General features: G+C 35.4%; 1 protein-coding gene across 1 annotated transcript in view; it reads right to left on the bottom strand.

The window, feature by feature from the left end:
- Positions 1-19,124, bottom strand: part of Taf3 (TBP-associated factor 3) — a 65,758-nt gene that overhangs the window by 20,463 nt on the left and 26,171 nt on the right. The window contains exons 4-6 of the mRNA XM_083117157.1: positions 15,275-16,895; positions 8,352-8,531; positions 1,293-1,393 (exon numbers count right to left, since the gene is read on the bottom strand). Coding sequence (XP_082973283.1) covers positions 1,293-1,393; positions 8,352-8,531; positions 15,275-16,895 — 1,902 coding nt within the window. The remainder of the gene's footprint in view (positions 1-1,292; positions 1,394-8,351; positions 8,532-15,274; positions 16,896-19,124) is intronic.

Genomic DNA, 19,124 nt, shown 5'->3' with positions numbered 1-19,124 from the left:
CTTTATTTTTTAGTTGCTATGAATGTTAAAGTTAAGAGTTTTTCATATACACAGGAACATTTTTTTTAAAAAAACACAGTATGAGAACTATTTGTCAGAGAGAGTTGAAGGTTGTTTAACTTTAGGTGGAAAGGCTACAGCTTTCTTTAATTTGATTTTGTTATTTAGCATTGCTTTTCTGCAACTTTTGGCTAGTCCCAATGATGCGGATGAGTGATGACATGATGAAATTGATGAAGGGACACTCACAGGAACACCCATGCCCCAGACTGGAATTCGAACCCAGGACCCCTGGAGGTACAGTGTTGACATTCTATCTCAATACATGTCCAATTAGAAGTAGTAGTTGAGGATAATCACACTGAAGTGAGACAAGTTGAAATTCAAAGCCATGATGATTGTTTTTTCTTCAATATCTAAGGGATCAACTGCATTAATTGAGTGTCAGAGTGTGAAAAAGGAGTACTATAAGGAGGTTTTGAAGGCTCTTTTTGAATGAGTGAGAAGACAACCACCAGAAATGTGGAGGAATGATTCATAGATTCTGCACCAGGAAAATGCACCAGTACACAACACACTAATGCACTGACTTTTTTCTAAGCCCCACGTGACCTTCGGAAAATGACTTGTACCACTGTCCTGCAAGAAAGGCTAAACAATTAAAACTTTCATCAGTTATTCTTACACACTATAATGGGATTAAAATAAATGTAAGTCATACCAGATGGGTAAATGACCCGTCATTATTCGATTGAAGCCTGTACATAGTGATTAAGCACACACTGACAAGAACCTAACCTTTTATCTAAACTGCAGGTCTCATTCTGATTAATCTACAAATCTAAAAACAATTTCATAAAGATTCAAATTAATATACAATCTTAAACTGGCATATAGTAGGATCAATTTGGAGGAAGGGTACTGAGCACTTTCACCATTAGCCATTTCGCAGACTTGGGGAGAGATATTTTGGGATCTTAAGCTTCAATATTCATCTTGCTAGAAAAATTAATAATGAGAAATATAAATGTTAGTATAACAGAATAATAAGTTCACTGACTCCTGAAGCACAGATACATGCACATGCTTTTCAAATTATCATATATTACAACCTATGAAGTTACTAATGCAGTGACATTAATAACATTCATAAATTCATTTCTGAAACAGCAATACCAAAATACATAGAAAGAGAGAAGGCAACAAAAGTGAAAGGCCTCACAAAAGAGAAAAATAATACCATGCAATAAAAAGAATACATGCTCGCAGATCTGCATAGAAAACTCACTTACATTTTCTTTGCTTGAGGATCTGGAGGTGGGGGGCTGGAAGAGGTCGGAGTTATCTTGAAAGTTATCTTTGGAACACTGCTTTCAGATTTTTCATCATTGCGCTAAAAAGAGCAATTACAGATAGATACTATTTGAAAACATAAAAAAAATCACGATTTTCTTTTCAAAAAATTGAAAAGTAATACAAAAATACCTAGAAAAAATTTCAATATTGTCCTTCTCATTTGATTTCTTTTTGTCAGGAAACCATGATCTGACTCCAATACATAGTATGCTTGGTGTCAAAATGTGAAGGTTTGGGATTGAACGCTTGTAGACCAAACACAAATAATTTAATTTTTCCATCTGTTTAGTAGAAATCTATACTTATATGCAATAGTTAAATCTTTGATGTTGTTGTTCTGAACAAAAAGCTGTAGTTCTTCACTAGAAACAATTCTGCCTATCTAGTTCATAGTTCACCGCACATTGGATTGACCTAACTCTTCAGCAGAATTGGATCCAATTTCAACAAGTTTTCATAAAAAATGTATGACTTTGTAACCTGACAGGCAGACATAGGTTCTGTTGAAAAACCACAGATATTTGTTTAAAACGCACACCCAAGATTTAGTTATTGATACAGGTACAATATTTCTAGCATTTTTATAACAGTAAGTGCTATAAAATGGACAACTGTGTAGCTCATGATAAGAAGTGAATATCTGTACCTCAGGTAGGTAGGCTAAACTATTTATAGCCAACAGGAATATATTTTCCACTGTCCATCATAGCAGAAATAAAAAGAAACAAAATTAACTGGGTGAAAACACTCCAATAAAAATCCTCACATTATGTATTTTGAGAAGTCAAGTGAAGATATTGTTACTTTTGAAATGAAAGTGCCAATAATTTTGACATTGCATTAATACTGAAACAACTCTGTTATGTTAGAAAAAATAAATGGTATATGAGGTTCAAAAAAACTTTAACCTCACATGAAGAGAACTGGTAGGAATTAAAACCTTAATAAATGCACAATCCAATGTGACAATCAATGTCATTTTGAGGTCACAGTATGCACGACCAACTTAAATGGAATATAGGAGCCACAAGGAACAAGGAAAGGGTACAAAGAGTAAATGAAGCAGCAGCTCTGTCTCAATGGCTACATAAGCTATTACTTGTAGGCATTCAAATACTATACATGTCCTCAAGCTTAGATCATCTTAGTGCACAATAATGCAATTACAAAGCTCAAAAAGGATGAAGAATTACAAAGAACAGAAATAATACACTACATTGAAAGGAACCATAATTGTCGCTAAAGGAATGTTTGTCTTGATGTATATAACCAACATTTATTACTTCAGATTTTATCTACTCTGTAAGGACATTGCTTAAATCAAACTGATGCTTGAAGATGCAGATAAAACTACCAGTAAAATAATACTCATTGCAGAATGAAAACTCATTACACAGTTTGCTTAGAAAAAAAAATAGTAAAAACCATACATATTTTACTTGAAACCTAATTTATCATTCAATTTATCAAATGCATATTAGGACCACAATATTACGATTATGAGTGTATAGAGAATTACACATACAAAATAATTTTATGTTTTGGGTAAATATGAAGTGAAGGTTGAAGCAAATATGAAAGAAGGTGAGGAGGAGGAGGAGGGGGGTTATTTGGCCAAGTCCTGGGTGGAAAACACTTCTAATCCAGAGAAACAGGAAATGCAACATTGGAGATATTATGTGATATTTGTGTCTATATTAATGGTAATGTCATCATTATGTAGTTGAAAATCACATTCACACATCTCTGACTGTGGTTGGGATGTACTCAATTTCCCCCAGCCCAGGTAAAGGAGGAGTATCAACAGTGGCGTAGGGTTGTCACCTTGGTACTTTTATACATAACCAGGATGAGCCCTGACTCACAAAATGAAAGTAAATATTCAGTTTTTAAAATTGGTTTATTTAACATTTTTTTAATGTCTAAACAAAACCTAATGTAGCACAATGACTCCTCTGTTGTATAACAAGATGATAATTAAATTATTGGGTGACAATTGAGATGAAACCCAAGTTTCGAGAGGAGCAATTCAATGATTTTTTCTCAACTTTCATCTTCCTGGAGATTTATAATTAGCTGAGGCATCTGTTAGTCAGTGTTATGTGTTAACTAGTTACATATGATGATGATAATAAACATCACGTTAACATCATATTGGGTAGCTTAACATATGTACTACTATTATTTTATATATTTGTGATGCAGTTTGTAAAGTTCCCCAGAACTATGTATTTTACAACTACACTGATTGGTAGAAACCCTGCATGGCATTCATTACCAGTATGCCAAGTATGAAATCTTTAGTAAAATACTAGATGGCACCTAGAAGAATGAAGAAAGTGACACTAAGATGGGACATGAGTGTTGACATTTTTAAGTTGCAAAAACTATTAATTTAGGAGACATTTACTTCCAAAGAGTAGCTGACAATCCTTGAAGAACCTGTTTGATGTCTTTTTTGTGTTAAACAAATTTTGTACACCTATACAGGTAATTAAGGAAGTGTGAAAATACTAACACAATCAAACCTAAGCAGTCTAACCTACTATGAATGTACACCAGACCTAACTTGCTTAATGTAATGAAACCCCATCCAACAATCACAAAATCATGGAGGAAAAGAAGTTTAGAAACACAAGTATTTCACATTACTGGCTTCTAAAATTTTGACTTCTTCCCAAGAATATGCTCATGAGGTGATGCTATAGGTCCCTGCCCCCTAAAACAACTTTGCTTTACTTTCTCAAAAGACTCAAATTTGAAATAGTACTTCACCCCAGTTTCCTATCACTCTGGATACTATGTTCAAAACTGGAGAGAGACGTTCAAAACAAAAGTGAATCAGGGAAAACTTCATGAAGCATTGTATCAATTGATGGCCTTTGAGAATGATGATATATTTTTAGAAACACCAGGCAAGAAGCTAAGCACTCTCTCACCATGGGACTGCTATCCATATTTAACCATAAGCCTCCCACCCCTGCCACAGACCTGGTGGTTGAGACAAGGCCAGTTCTTTGAAACACACCATTTACTGTGTCAGAAAACGAGTTACTGTTGTCCCTTGAGGTTCCAGCAAAAAGGGAGTTTTGTTATTATCCCATCTTTGTGCATCAATTTCACTATTGCTAAGGTTGAAAATCACAGGCCATTTCCTGCAGTGCCACAACACAAATGAATTTGTCACTGAGTAATGATTGATTGATTTAGTTGATGTTTTAAGTCCACTTTATGCACAGTAAGGCTAATTGGGACTGGACCTACAGTTTAGTGGGATCCAAACCACTATGTACCTCCACCTGGTATCGAACCTGGGACCCCTTGATTACAAGGCAATGATGCTACCACTGCATCATTGGGGAGGCCCCTTGTCACAGTAAATTCTGGGATTTCTGGTAATACAAAGAATTAAAGATTAGGTTAGAGAAGACATGAAGTACTTATTCCTATTTTTTGCAGGGTAATATTTTCACCAAGTATAATATCAAACTATGGAAAGTGCATGTAGTACCATTATACTTTAGATCACATATATGTAATGTTATCAAGTCATCCACAAGGACTCACATTAAGTTGTCGTTGCCGCCTTGTAATCAAGGTCTCCAAGGTTTGATACCTGGTGGAGGCACATAGTGGTTTGGATCCCACTTTAAACTGTAGGTCCAGTCCCGATTAGCCTTACTGTGCATAAAGTGGACTTAAAACACCAAATCATTCATTCATTCATGCACAATAAGTTGTAAATCAAAAATTTTCATGTGCTAAATTATCAGTACCATTGATTATACCCAAAATGAAAGAGACTTTCCTTACGTATCAAAATGTCACTGTTCATGGTAATGAAACACCATTAATACAAAAGTGAAGTCAGATCATGAGAACCAGGTTTTGTTATGGACATTGTTACATAAAGATTATTTATAGAACCTTTCAATATTTTCTAGGTATTTTTTGCAGTTTTTTAAGCACTTCAAGAAATAGAACTACATATAGACTAAAAACATTCTACTGAAACTACACAGGACAAATTGTGCAGAAAAGGTTAGAAAGAATGCAAAATCAATTTTCATGCTATCTAAGCACTATCAATTACGTACACGTAGAAGGTACAAAAATTTACAAAGACAAAAACCTACAAAATGACAGAAAATCCTGCCAGTGTTGATAAGAAATTATCTTTTTGGCCAACAGGCATAGGCAATATTGAATGACATCCATATAGTCACATGTAGAAATAGGATTTGTTTTCAAATTCAAGCTACATAGTTTAAGATCAGGTTCCTACCATGAAATGAAGTGGGGGCAAAAGTTTTATACATATTTGTTTTATAAGTACAGGGTTATATGTATGATAAATTTATGATTTATATGAAAGGAATAAAAATTTTCCACCTGAGATTTTTTTAATGTACCTGAACTAAAAACTAGCAATAGAACCCAGTCAATAAAACATCAATAAAACAGTACAATAAAATGTGAAATATCTTTAATCCTGGTTCGCATCTTCAGGATACTAGAAACAGATAAGGAAAATTTATACTGTGTGTGTGTGCTCCTAATGTCTCTAGTCTTACCTTTCTCCTGACCAGAAGTCCTTAAATTGGCATTTCACACAAGGTCTTTTGTGTGTGATTTTGACATTCATGGTCAAATAGAAGTAAAATCAAAGTAAAAACAAGTATTTAGTAGGTTTTTGTCAGTCCAAAATTTGATGTTGGTAGCTTCAATAGTTTCAGAAATACTATCAGTCACGAAGGTTGGATTGGAATGTTGTTGCCTGAATATACACTTTTCTAAGAATAAATTAATAATCTGATTATATCTCTGAAACTACTAAAGTACAAAGAATCTTTGGATTCAAGACCTACTAAATAGTTGTGTAACTATTTTCAACCATCCATCTGTTTACCAATTAGTGTCAAAGTCAACAGTACATGACATTTTACAATAACATCTCAATTTGCATGTCAACAATCAGTAACACGTGACTTACTAGTATCTTGGGAATTATAACATTTTCATTAATAAGCACTCTTAAATATGGGGAAAAAAATGTGACTATTATACTCTTCAACTCCACTGCAACAGACTTTTTATTGGGTTATGCGTGGTCATCATACTGAGTTCCACTACAACTGTACTCTGGCTTTTGAGATTGGAGCTTGACAGTATTTCTTGGAAGTAGCTCCCCAGTTCTCTTCAATGCTGGGTACATATTGACATTTTTGGAGTTCCCACCAGGAATCTAACCTGGGACCACTACATGTATACATAGAAAATGAGAAGGAAATAGAAAATACAGGGAGTCCGAGCTAGAAGTATACAAAAATAACTACTTATAATGTGAAAACTACTCCTTATATTGTAGTGAAGATCAGTAAATAGATCATCGATCTTAGATTTCAGTAATCCACTTATATGATCAATGGTGCTGTTGAGTCACACATGTGCATGTTTCTGAATGAAACGTTTCCTGAATGTTGGATTGGAAGACTGGGCACAACTGCCTGGCAACGGATATCCCCAGATTTTACACCATAAGCTCTTTTGCATGGGGATTCATTAAAGATGTGTACAAGAGGAAAGCTTACAATTTGAGTGATCTGACACAGTGTATTGGTTGAAGCGGCTGCGCTAATAATGCCTCAAATGCTGGCCAATACTTGGCATGAGCTTGAGGATTGTTTGGATATCTGTCGAGCTACAAATGGTGTCCACATTGAGGTTTACATAAAAACCTCCTGAGTTACTTTGTACAAAACCGAGACAAGAAAGTTAATAAACTTTACAGATGCTAAATAATATGTGCGTATTTTTGTATACCTCTAGTCCAGACACCCTAATTTTTGCTGCCATTGGCTGCATCTCACACACTGAAGATGCAGCCCATGGTTGCAAAAATTTAAACTTTTCCAGTGTCTGGTGAGTGATGTTTCAAATTTCCTTCTCATTTGCTATTTAGCTCTTCTGGTGCTCCATCTTTTCATTCACTGTGTATATGTGTGTGTGTGTGTATAAATATATATATATCACAATTACATAACTTCAAACATTGTGTGATGGTAGATAGCACGGAAACAAGCTACTCTTCCTAATGAACATTACCTCAACAGCACTTTGTCTCAGCACTATAAATACTTAAGTCTATCATGTGCATATTGTCTAACTTCCAAGGTTAGGTAGCCAGGTTGCCACTTACATCCACTGTTAACAGAGAAGACTTGCAATCAATCATCCCGGAGTCTTAACAAAGCAGTAATAATGATAATACTCCCAACATATGAAAATCATCAACACATGAATTGAAACAAAACAAGTTTGTGTAAAGTCCTGATGCATATCCAGATTGTTCTGATAAACATTAAAAACCTTGCAGTTTAAAGAACCTTTTATCCTAGCAATCACAAATGTAAAATTATCAGTACAACTTACTACTGCAAATCATACTTGAAAGATGCATTGTGATCAAGTAACATTATGTACATACAGAGCAATTACAAACACTACTTCCTTGGCGGCAAGCCTGCATTCCCTGAACAAAATTTGTTTTGCAATCTGTCACACTTCTTAGGCTCATAGTTTAACTTTACTGAACTATTTGATAATTTCTCACTTTCTTTTTTTAAAAAAGGAGCACTTTTAGATCTTTCTTTGTCATGAGAATCTATCTTCCAAAGTTTGTACCCCTAGTTCAGATAATAAGCTGCAAGTAAATAATAAAAAAAAAGAGAACAGAAGCATCTGAATTACAAGTCACTGCAGATTATTTTAAGTGTCCTTAAAACTTTAGTTAACAAAAATACAGATCCAACATTACATTTAATATTGGGGACTATTATGGCTTGCAAGTGTTCTTTCTTACTGTGTTGTTCCTTTCATTCTGTCTCCGTTTCTTGTTGCATACGGGTCAGACAATGATGTCATTTATGTATATCTTCACATTGTCTCTTGGTGAAATATTCTGAAATGAAGACTGAAATAATTCAACAACTTACCTCTTTGTCTTTCCGCTTCTCTTTCTTCTCCTTTTTCTCTTTTGGTTTATCTTTGTCCTTTTTATCTTCTTTATCCTTTTTCTTCTCACTCTTGTCTTTACCTTTCACTTTATCTTTTTTCTCCTTCTTCTTTTTAACCTTATCTTTTTCCTTCTTATCTTTTTTACGCTCCTTTCCTTTCTGTATTTGAAAAATTGAGATTAATTACAAACATGTTAAAATTTACATCTTGTATTAAGAAACTGAGTTTATAAATTTTAATAGATATTAATAAAATATTCATATAAAATGTATGGCTATCAATAACTGATATTACATAACAAACAATTCAAGAACCTGGCCACAGTTTGTTTAGGCAGTGTTTTATGCTGTGAATTCAATAATTTTATTTTCTGCACTTAAAAAACTATGAAAGACTGATTATACAGGATGGGGAAGAATTATGTAAACACTTTTGAGATGTTATAAGTTTTAATAAATGATCTTAAACACATACAGTTTGTTGAGTAATGGACAACAGCTCCAAAATATTTGTTTTCTTCAGAGGTAAGCTCAGAAACACTTGTTGCCACGATGTCAATTCAATATGGTGACCAAGAATGAAAGGGAGCATCGTGTATTCAATGTGAAAAAGTAATTGCCAATCTTCATGCAAAGAGAGTTCCAAAAAAAGGTATCCATGAATGCACACATGATAATCATCAGAATAAAAAAAAATTGTAGTCAATCTCACTTTTGTCAGCCATTTCAAATACCTTTTCATAGTACTGGAGATGTTTTGTTAGTGCTAGACAGCTGCTACAGGAACTGAATTTTGTGTGGTGCAGTTCCTGTTCAAGGATTCTTTGTAACAATCTTATAGAAATGCCTAGTTGCATGGATCGCAATCGAGTGGATCTTTTAGGGCTCTGTACGATTCACTCCACCTTATCATCCATCACCATGATTCTTGGAACACTCGTGTCATTCACACTTCCCGTTTCAGAGAACTTTTTCACAAGAGCAGAAATTGTCTTTCTAATGGAAATGCTCCATCCAGGAAACTTTCTTTTCAGAACCCATGCCCTTTGCACAAAGATTGGCAATTTACTCTTCAAATACTTTTCCACAATGAACACATGATGCTCCCTTTCATATTGGCCGCCATATTGAATTGACACCTTGTGAACAAGTGTTTTTGAGCTTACCTGTAAAGAATTTTTTTCTTTAGTTATTGTTTATTCCTAACCAAACAATATGTCTTTAGGATCATTTATTAAAAAAAATAGAGTCTCAGAAGTGTTTACCTAATTCTGCTCCACCCTGTATTACAAAAATTAATGTGGCTTCATAGCTTCATTAATAGGGACACTGAAATTTCACAAACGCTTTAAACGCAAAATTATTTTAAAGTGTGTATAATTTTGTTTTGAGTCAAGTGGATGTGAGTTATGACCATTTTTGGCTACAATTTATTCATGTAGTTCCGCGAAATACAAATCAAAATGCAAAATGAAACGAAAAGTGTTGAAGTTCACGAAATAACACCGAAATTCAGTTGTCAAAACAAAAAAAAACACATTAATTTACCTTCTTTCATAATAAAACATTGGAATTCAGAAATTCAGTTGTCAAAACAAAAAAAACAACATTAATTTACCTTCTTTCATAATAAAACATTGGAATGTTATTTTGCTCGTGAAAATTCAACATTTCATTACAGGTGACAATGACTGCGTAAAGTAGTTTTACATCATCAGAAGCGCAAAGCCAGACAGTGCAAACGGTGTCAGTGATAAGTATTTAGCCTCTTTCTTCTCAGTTCATTCATTTCTCCATTCCTGCAACTCAGGCTATCTCGCTCCAACGTAATGCGTAAATACGTTGCTGTCATGCAGAAAATATGGACATTAGTTTTCTGCTGTTAATGTTATGTTTTTGTAGCTAAAACGCAAATGTTTTAGTAGGACTATTTTTTTCAGCCAAAGTTTGCGGTCCAAAAAGTTGCAATCAGAGGCCTACAGAAGATCGTGTGCAGTCTGTCTCTCCATTACATGACACACAAAAATACGAGTTTCAAGGATTTTTGTGTCCGTGCTTCTTGTGCACTTCTCATAGTTTCTTTGGCGAATTACAATGCCCAAAGTTATTTCAGTATTTGAACATGCTCGAGCGTTCAAGGAAGAAGGATTCTATGTCTCAGACAAGTTTAAAAAAATTCTGATGTGCCGATACTGCAATCAATGAATTGACTAGTCACAGCGAGATACATCCGTAAAACATTGCACTAGTAGCAATACACACAAAGAAAAAAAAGCTTCAGCACTCAAAATTGTTAACAAGAGGCAGGCAACTCTGACAGAATGTGTGGATAGACCAGGCCCATCAAAAGCAGCTAAATCGGATAAGAAGGACTTGGTGCTATCAATCACAAAGGCTTTCATGGCAGTGAACATACCACTAGAAAAGTTAGATAATCCTGTACTAAGGGAATGATTGGATGGACATGTTGAAGGTCTTGAGTTTACCGATTACCAAGAACTCACCTTTGAATTATTATTATTATTTTGTGCGAGGTGGTACAGGAAGAGTGCCGACATAGTTTTCGAGGTGCAAAAATGAATAGTGAGGAAACTATACAACTCCGATATTGGGACAAAACATTGTTTTTGAAGCGTTTACATCATGCGACTTTGATCCTTTCTTTCTCTGTTGCCGGGTGGTGTGTGGAACATATAAGCAACAATTTTACATCGAGTGCAATTAGGTTAGGGTAGGTATGTCAGGTTAAAGAAGATCACGAAAGCTTTGTGTCACTAGCTGTGCAAGTGTTGTGGTTTTCTGTTAGTAATGTTGACTGTGAGCGTGCTTTTTCAGCTTATGGTAATATAATGACATGGTAAAAATTTACTATCCGTTGGAAACCTAAACTTCTTCGTTTCGTTAATTTTTGACATTCCTACTTACCTATCTGCTTTGCGGAACATTCCTTAAGGTGTATTGACGTTTTTTTGATCAAAGTAATTGCAATTTTTTACATGACGAGTACTTCTTTCTCGTAGTCTTTTCGCTTTCCTGAGACACAATATGGTGCGTACACCTTCCTACATAATCGCGTGTTGTGCTTGTGTTTTGTCGATTTTCATTCGTTATGCAGTGTTTCAACCTTTGGGACCCAAGAAATACCCATGAACAAAGCTCATCTGATCTATTTTTTTTTTTTTTTTTAACATTTTTGCATTGTTTTACAAAGAAAATTGTAATGTTTCGTGGCACTATCTGTGAATGGTTTTTGGGGCTATCTGTCCTGGAATCGGTGGGAAATTTAAACTAAAAAATTATTTTAGTTTGAAATTTTTGAGTCCAAATTTCCCACCGATTCCGGGCTCCACCCCTGGGGTAATTGACCTACCGTTACCATGGTCCTGCCTATATTCTGGCTACCCGGCTTTCTCTATAGAGTCCCTGTTAAAGGCATGTTAGAAATTGGCCGGAGTCACCTGCCTCCAAATGAGCCCCAAACTTTTAAATTTGAAGAAATCAAATTTAAATCCCGGATACGGAAAACTTACCTGAATTTCACCCCACATCCACGACACATCATATTAAACATATACCCAAAGCCCATTCCTTCTAACAAGTAGCTTACATTCACTGCCACATTTTCGACATTCCTTTCCTTTCTTCACCATCCCGTGTTCAATTAAATTAAAAAATCCACTGGATCTTCCATACCAGGTATGAATTTCACCACGCATCCACGACACATCATGTTTCTAATTTTTGTTGCAAACACAGACAGTTCAAAACACTGGATACCCAATGAACATGAACAAAACACAATCATGACATGTGATGATGTACGAAGGTGTACGCGCCAAACGCTATTGTCCATCGGAGAATTAATTTTCAACAAAGAACTTGAATTTCCGCTATGAAACATTCCTACATCATACAAAATACCTTCCAGATGTTAGACAATGCTACAGGAAATTATTACCATAAGTATTTTCTTGTGTAAAAATGAAGAAATCTGTCCGATGAATAGTAAATTAGTACCTAATGACCAACCAGAGATACAATTTCAAACCATGCAAGGCAGAGGCTATGTTAAGTGTACACTTTAACTGATAAAAGATAGGTGCAGACTACTTAACTTTGACTTTTATTTACTGCTTTTCCAACGAAATGATCTTTTTTCACCACTTTTATATACCAAAATTGTAACTTTTTAAATGAGAACTTCATGAATTTTATTTACCATAAATCATTGTCCCTATTCGTTAATAATGCACTAGCACAGAATACTATATTCCCCTGGTTCAAAATCAAATTTCTTGCTATTTCTACAATTGAGGCTCTCCTATGTGCATCAAATTTAATGTGAACATTTAGAAAATAAATAACAATACAAAAAAAAAAGTTTGCAATTAACAGCATCATGTGGGTTACTATCAATGAACTTACTTAAGCACCAAGACAAGGTTCAAGAATTACTTAAGGTTTTCCTAAAATTGTGTCTACCCAATTTTTTCATTTTAAGTTTTTTTATTCTCAATAATTAGCAGAACATCATATTATTTGGAGAACATTCATGCAGAATTCATGTTAAATTTCTAATGTCAATAAGTCCCAAAATTCCAGTCAGTGCCCACGCTACAAATACAACAGGGCAAGGAGAAGAGCCACAAACAAAATTTTGATAATCTACTTGCTACTATAAAATATCAAATTTACGCCATTGTAATAAAATTATTATGCAAACTCTCTCATGCAAGCAGGTGAAAACTGAATACACAACTTTTAACAAATAATGAAAGTGTAAGGAAATTAAAAGTAAGTTACATACTTACAATGTGCACATAAAAACTAAAAATGAGATCATTGCAAAATGAATAACACCACCATGCCACACTTCTATATGACTTTCTAAACTTTGTACTATGATGTCTCAATCTTGAATACTAGCAATATGCAATATTGCGATGTTTAACAATTTCAGGGTTTTCATCCAAGTTTTCTAAAGAAAGAATTTTATGAATTACATTAATAAATGCACACACACGAAGAAAATAACTTATATATGGATATGAGTAGCAACTTGAAATAATGATCAAACATGCTTAAAAAACAAAAGTTGATATGAGCACTAAATTATTATATTACATAATTTACATTGTGAATATTAGCACCAAATTATTTCAAATGTTTTCATGTAACTACAAACATATTAGTTGAAACATTGTACAATTCACCAAAAGTGATAGACTGTCCTGAAATATTTCTAGGGCCAGAAATTGTTAACATGGCAATGTAGCACTTCAGTGCTTGCTGAGAGAAGAGAACAATACCTCAAGCCCATAGCAGATGAAAACCACTGTGTTGAAAGATTTACATTCTTCCATATAACAAGTCAAAATTATAAAACAACATTATAATAGGAGATCAAAGGGAAAACGTAAGTATTAGAAATAATATAAGAGAAAATGTATAATTCTATTTGCTGAAACAGAGAAGTTTTTGTGAGGTTGGAAACACTAGACTGGGTAGTGGTTCACCTGAAGAAAATCGCTGTTATGCCTGAATACAGAAGAGCATATTTTATAAATAGCTCAGGTGAAATATGACTTAAAATAAGTGATTGTGGAACTCATCTAGCCTCACATCAGTGGGTACCTGGAAACAAATCTGGATGCAGGCCTGTGGGGGAGGAGGAACAGAAGGGTTGAAAATGGTATCACTGTATTGTCCTGGACGTGATTCAGTATTGTACAAGGAATTACATGCATATTGTTTAAATTTATGGGAAAATAAAAATTCAAATGTGAAGTAACACACCTCATATATCCAGAAAAGTAGAGAACAAAAGCATTCATAAAGAAATATTATATCTCTGACGAAACTGTTGACAGTATGGTTATGAGTCATGCTTTGTTTTGTTCAGTAAAGACCAGGCTACATGCATATGGTACTAGAGAACAAATTTGCTCCATCAGCTAGAACAAGAGGAACAAATTTGAAGAAAAATAAAAAAATTATGAAATTTGGTAAAGGGGTTAAAGTTGCTTTCTTGTTCAAAATGGAGACATCAAGAATTGAATCATACATAAATAAGTATGTTTCCTTAAGTGATACTACAAGATTAATGGGAAACAAACATTGATAATTGATGCATACAAACATATAGTTTCAAATAAATCAAGGGATTGAATCAGGGGAGTTGCAAAGAAGTAAAACATTAAGATTGCAAGAACTGATGCAAGTGGTAAAGACTGCATGAAGAGAAAAGTGAAAAAATGATGAAACTGCAATCAAAGTAAGTGATACATTGATATAGTTAAACAAGTGACTCCATAGCAAGTTTATTATATGAAATTGTTAAAAATGTTATATGGGGATATGATGTAGAATAAGTACAAGGTATCTACCATGAGCTTAAGTTTTCAAATTTAAAAGCTGAACTGTTACAATGTGATGATATTTACAATTCTGTGTCAATCTTAGTGAATAGTAAAAGTTGAGGGTGCCCAAATTTAAAGATTATGGTTTTGAGAACTGGCCAGGTCATGAGTGCAAAAGAAGCTTTGTATTCACACACCTATAACAACAAAGCATAATTTAGATAAAAATTATCATAAAGCTTACCACAGCAGAAAATAGAATGATTCAAGAAATTGGAAAGAACCATGCAATTGCAAATAGGCAAGGAACTGCTGTGTTTACATGTACAGATAGATTCCGAAGCGCACATGGTTTAACACATACTTCTATAAATGAAGTTTTCATTGTGGCACCCGTAAAGGATACAATTGTACACTTACCTTGATTTGGTTTATTTTACTTCACCCTTCTGCCACTTTTGGCCAATCATGCAGTTGTGGATGACCGACGATATGATGAAAGGACGGTTAAAAAAACACCCATGCACAGGCCAGGTCACTTACCTTTTCAACCGACTTAATTTTCGGTGGTGATGAATTTGGTGAATGGATTTTCTCTAGTTTTTCATTGTTCTCGACATTCAATGCAGATATGCCTGAGACAGAGGGAGTTTTATCGAGATTTTTTTCCTTTGAGTCAAGTTCTTCAACTCGTGGTTGCATGAATAAAGGTGGAGGCATAGGCAAATTAGGCATAGCTGGATGAGGTAAATTAGGACCTAAAGATGATTGTCCTAATAGTCCATGCTTACCATATGGTGGCAATGGAAATCTTGGAAATAAAGGATGCCTGAGGGGAGGGGGAATAAGGCCTGGGGCAGGTGGAAAATGAGGGAAAAATGGGAAAACTGGAGTGTGAATATCATCTCTAGTTTCCGGAACTTCAGGAGTTTTGGGTCTTTCAGGTGTTTCTGGCTCCGACACTTCCAATTTAACTTTTTTGTGGTTTGCATTGTCTTTAGATTTTCCTTTAGACTCTCTTTTTGATTTTGATTTATCTTTTTTTCTTTTCTTTTCTGTTGTTTTCTCAGCCTTGCGAGTAGGAGTTGGCAGTTCGGGGGTCTTAGGGGTGGAAGGTGTTCCCGGGGGAGATAAATCGTTATCATCAAATAGATAAACATCCTTTCCATAATCAGGGCTATGAGCCATGCTAACAACATCATTAATTGTACTATCTACTTTAGACATGGTTTCTGTAGTTTGGGGTGCAGGACTTCTGGATGGTTTACCATCCTTTTCATCGTGTTCACACTCTTTCATCCCTCTCTGAATGACTGCATCGATGCAGTCATTAATTTGAGATAACCTTGCTTCCCGCTGTCTATTTTGAATTTCTACTTCATCTATGACCAAACCAGGAGAACTTTCTCTAGAATCTTTAGTGGTTGCATCTAACGGTTCATTTTTTTCAATTTTCTCTGCCTTTTCCACCTTCTCCTCTTTCACTTTAGATATTTTCTTAAATATATTAAGCTTTTGCTTGTCTGGTTCTGAGGAAAGCTTTCCGTCAACTATTCCACTTGAGTCTTTACTTTTTTCAGGTGAACTTGTAACTTTTGGTTGAGGTACAATCAAGTGAGCTTTTTCTATTTTTGGACTTTTAGATTGCCCAGAAGTTTTACTGGACTTTGGAAGATTGAGATTTTGTGATTTAATAGGAGATAATTTTGGAATGCTAATTTTAGGAGATTTGGGAGTATTGCTCCCAGAAACAGTAGGAGCACTATGTGCAATTAATTTTAGGGCACCTGGTTTCAAAGGTTTTAACTTTAAAAATTCTTTCATTGCAACTAATTTTTTCACTGCAGTCTCTTCATTCAAGGATTCTTTCTCATGTTTCATTAAATCCTTGAGTTCTTTTCTTTTATTTTCTTTATCGGTTTTCTTAACACCATCCCCACTTTTCTTAACTACAACTTTCTTTGTTTTCTTTTCACCCTTAACTTCTGGAGGTACCATAGGGTAAGAAGGAGGCTGGGGAGAATTGGATCTGGAATCAGAGGGTTGCAAAGGTATACGAGCTTCGGGAAGTTTTCCCTCTCTCGCAGGGGAAAGAAATCCCGATGTTGTCATCATTACGCTGCTGATCTCTCTCAATGGTCGGCCTTCCTCCTCTAAAGAAAACCTAGAAATATATATAAATATATATATAGCATGTAAAAAGAATAGGGACCAAAATGACCAAATGAGAGGGAAACAGGAAAAACTTACCAGACACTGGAAAATATTAAATTCTGATGGCTAAGGGTGGCATCTTCAGTTCCATAAAAAATACAACAGAAGTGAATGTTCAACAAAGACCAGAGCGAAGCTATAGTCAGTACAGAAAAATGTTGCTCTCTCACCAGGCTTGTTGAAAACTGTGAGTGGTATGGGCAGTGTGAGGAGAAGGGAGGATTAGGAATGGGGATTAGATGGGGTTGGTTGGGAAAGTTACTGAGTGGCCTTATTCTAGCCAGGGGGTGTGGCTGTACTCATGGCTGACATGTAGGCCCTTTCCCATCTTTTCCATGCTGATGTGTTGGTGGACTGGGGTATGGGGTGGGTGATCACTACACGGAAATTGAAAGAAATATTGTGATTGTTGGTATGAATGGCAACAGTGAAGTTCAGGTTTTGGTGGAGAAGCATTGACTTTGAGGTTGAGGGGGGTGAAAGTTTCCTCAGGTAAAAGGCTGCACACATGCTGCAGGTAAAGATATAAAATAGATTGGAGTTGTGGCAGCTTCTTCTTTTGGAGTTGATGGTAAATTTGACAGTGGCAGCATGAATCTGGAGGGCATGCTAAGTGATGAAAAAGGGGCAAGTTTTGCACCTTGTGCAGTTCCATTTGTGGCCTGTGAGTATTGATTATTCGGCGAGAGGGTGTCGTGGACAAGGATGTCTGGAGGGGGAGGGGACAACTGAAACCAACTCTGGGCTGGTCAGGAAACATGTTTCTGGTTTTGGGATTACTGTGAGAATGGGGAGAAGGGAAGGCAGGAGGAGGAGAAAACAAAGGGTCTCTGGTTCGATACCCAGTGGAGGGGGGAAAGAGAGAGAATATAGAGAAAAGGGAAGGGTGATATTGGGTGACAAGTACACCAGGGTTGGTATCAGGTTTCTTGGTGAGAGTTTATGAGTCTGAGATTTTGTTGTGACCAGCGTGTAAGGATAACTATGGCTGACCAAGACTTGGTGTAGGTGAAGTTGTAGTGATGTTGGGAGGTGAGTGGAATGTTGATGCGTTGTTCTCTGAGGGCCAGGGAGAATACGATTGCTCTTTTGTGTGAAATGGGTGAGAACTGGAGAAGTGTAAGTACATACTACCTGCGGTTGTAGGTTTGATGTGGATAAATGTTTTTAAATGACCTTCCTCAATGTGCATCTCCACCCAGGAAGGTCATTTGATTGAAGTGGGTCCAGGTAAACTCAGTGGAGCTGAAGTGAAAAGTGAATAGGGATGGTTCACCATTTAACCATATATGGAAATGTCATGGATAAAACAGAACCAGACAAGTGATTTTAAGATGCAAAATAATATACAGTTGATTTCGTTCTGTTTTCCCAGAACCCTCTCAAGCCAAGATAACCACACACACAACTTTACATGGCTATACACTAGCCATGTAAAGTTGTGTGTGTAGTTATCTTGGTTTGAGAAAGTTCTTGGAAACCACGACTAAACATCTCATTAAAAAAACCTTAAATAACCATATATTATTTTGAATCTATAAAAACTGATTATGCAAACATTTAAAAAGAACCTAGGAGTGGCTTAAGGGTAAGTTATTCAGGTGCTCTTGTTAGTGCCCATGACTGTGTCTTGGATCTGGAGGTAATATTTGTCCTCAAAGGTGAAGTTGGTTACATATGTGGAAAAGGTGGGTCATAATATAAGAGCTGGGGTTGTGGGATTTCAGTCTGCTGTTAAGGTAGTATTATTCAACGTGAACGTTCTTCCACCATAGTCTCCAGACACCATCCTTGAAACCACTGATGTCACTTCCCTCTACACTAAACAATCTCTCACTCTCACAACCTCTGCTCCATTGAATTCTAAATTTTCCAGTGAGTGTTTCCTATTTCCTTCTCATTTCGTATACATACATATACATCAGTGTTCCCACATAAGCTTTAAATGAACAAAAACAATACCAATCTGTAATGCAAAATTAATGAGTACTTAAGATCTATTACCTTCAAAGTAGAACAAATTATTGAAATTATAATCATTAGTACTGGCTTAGGAAAGATCAAGTCACTAACAATTTTAAAAAATAAAATTATAAAACATCAAATGTAATTAAAACCTTACATAGCTAATTTCACTTGTAAACAGTCTTACCTTACAGTTAGAAGATTCAAGCACTTT

This window comes from Lepisma saccharinum, chromosome 2 (assembly GCF_977018435.1).
Source record: "Lepisma saccharinum chromosome 2, izLepSacc3.1, whole genome shotgun sequence".
Classification (NCBI taxonomy): domain Eukaryota; kingdom Metazoa; phylum Arthropoda; class Insecta; order Zygentoma; family Lepismatidae; genus Lepisma; species Lepisma saccharinum.
This window is presented reverse-complemented; position numbering and strand designations above follow the sequence as displayed.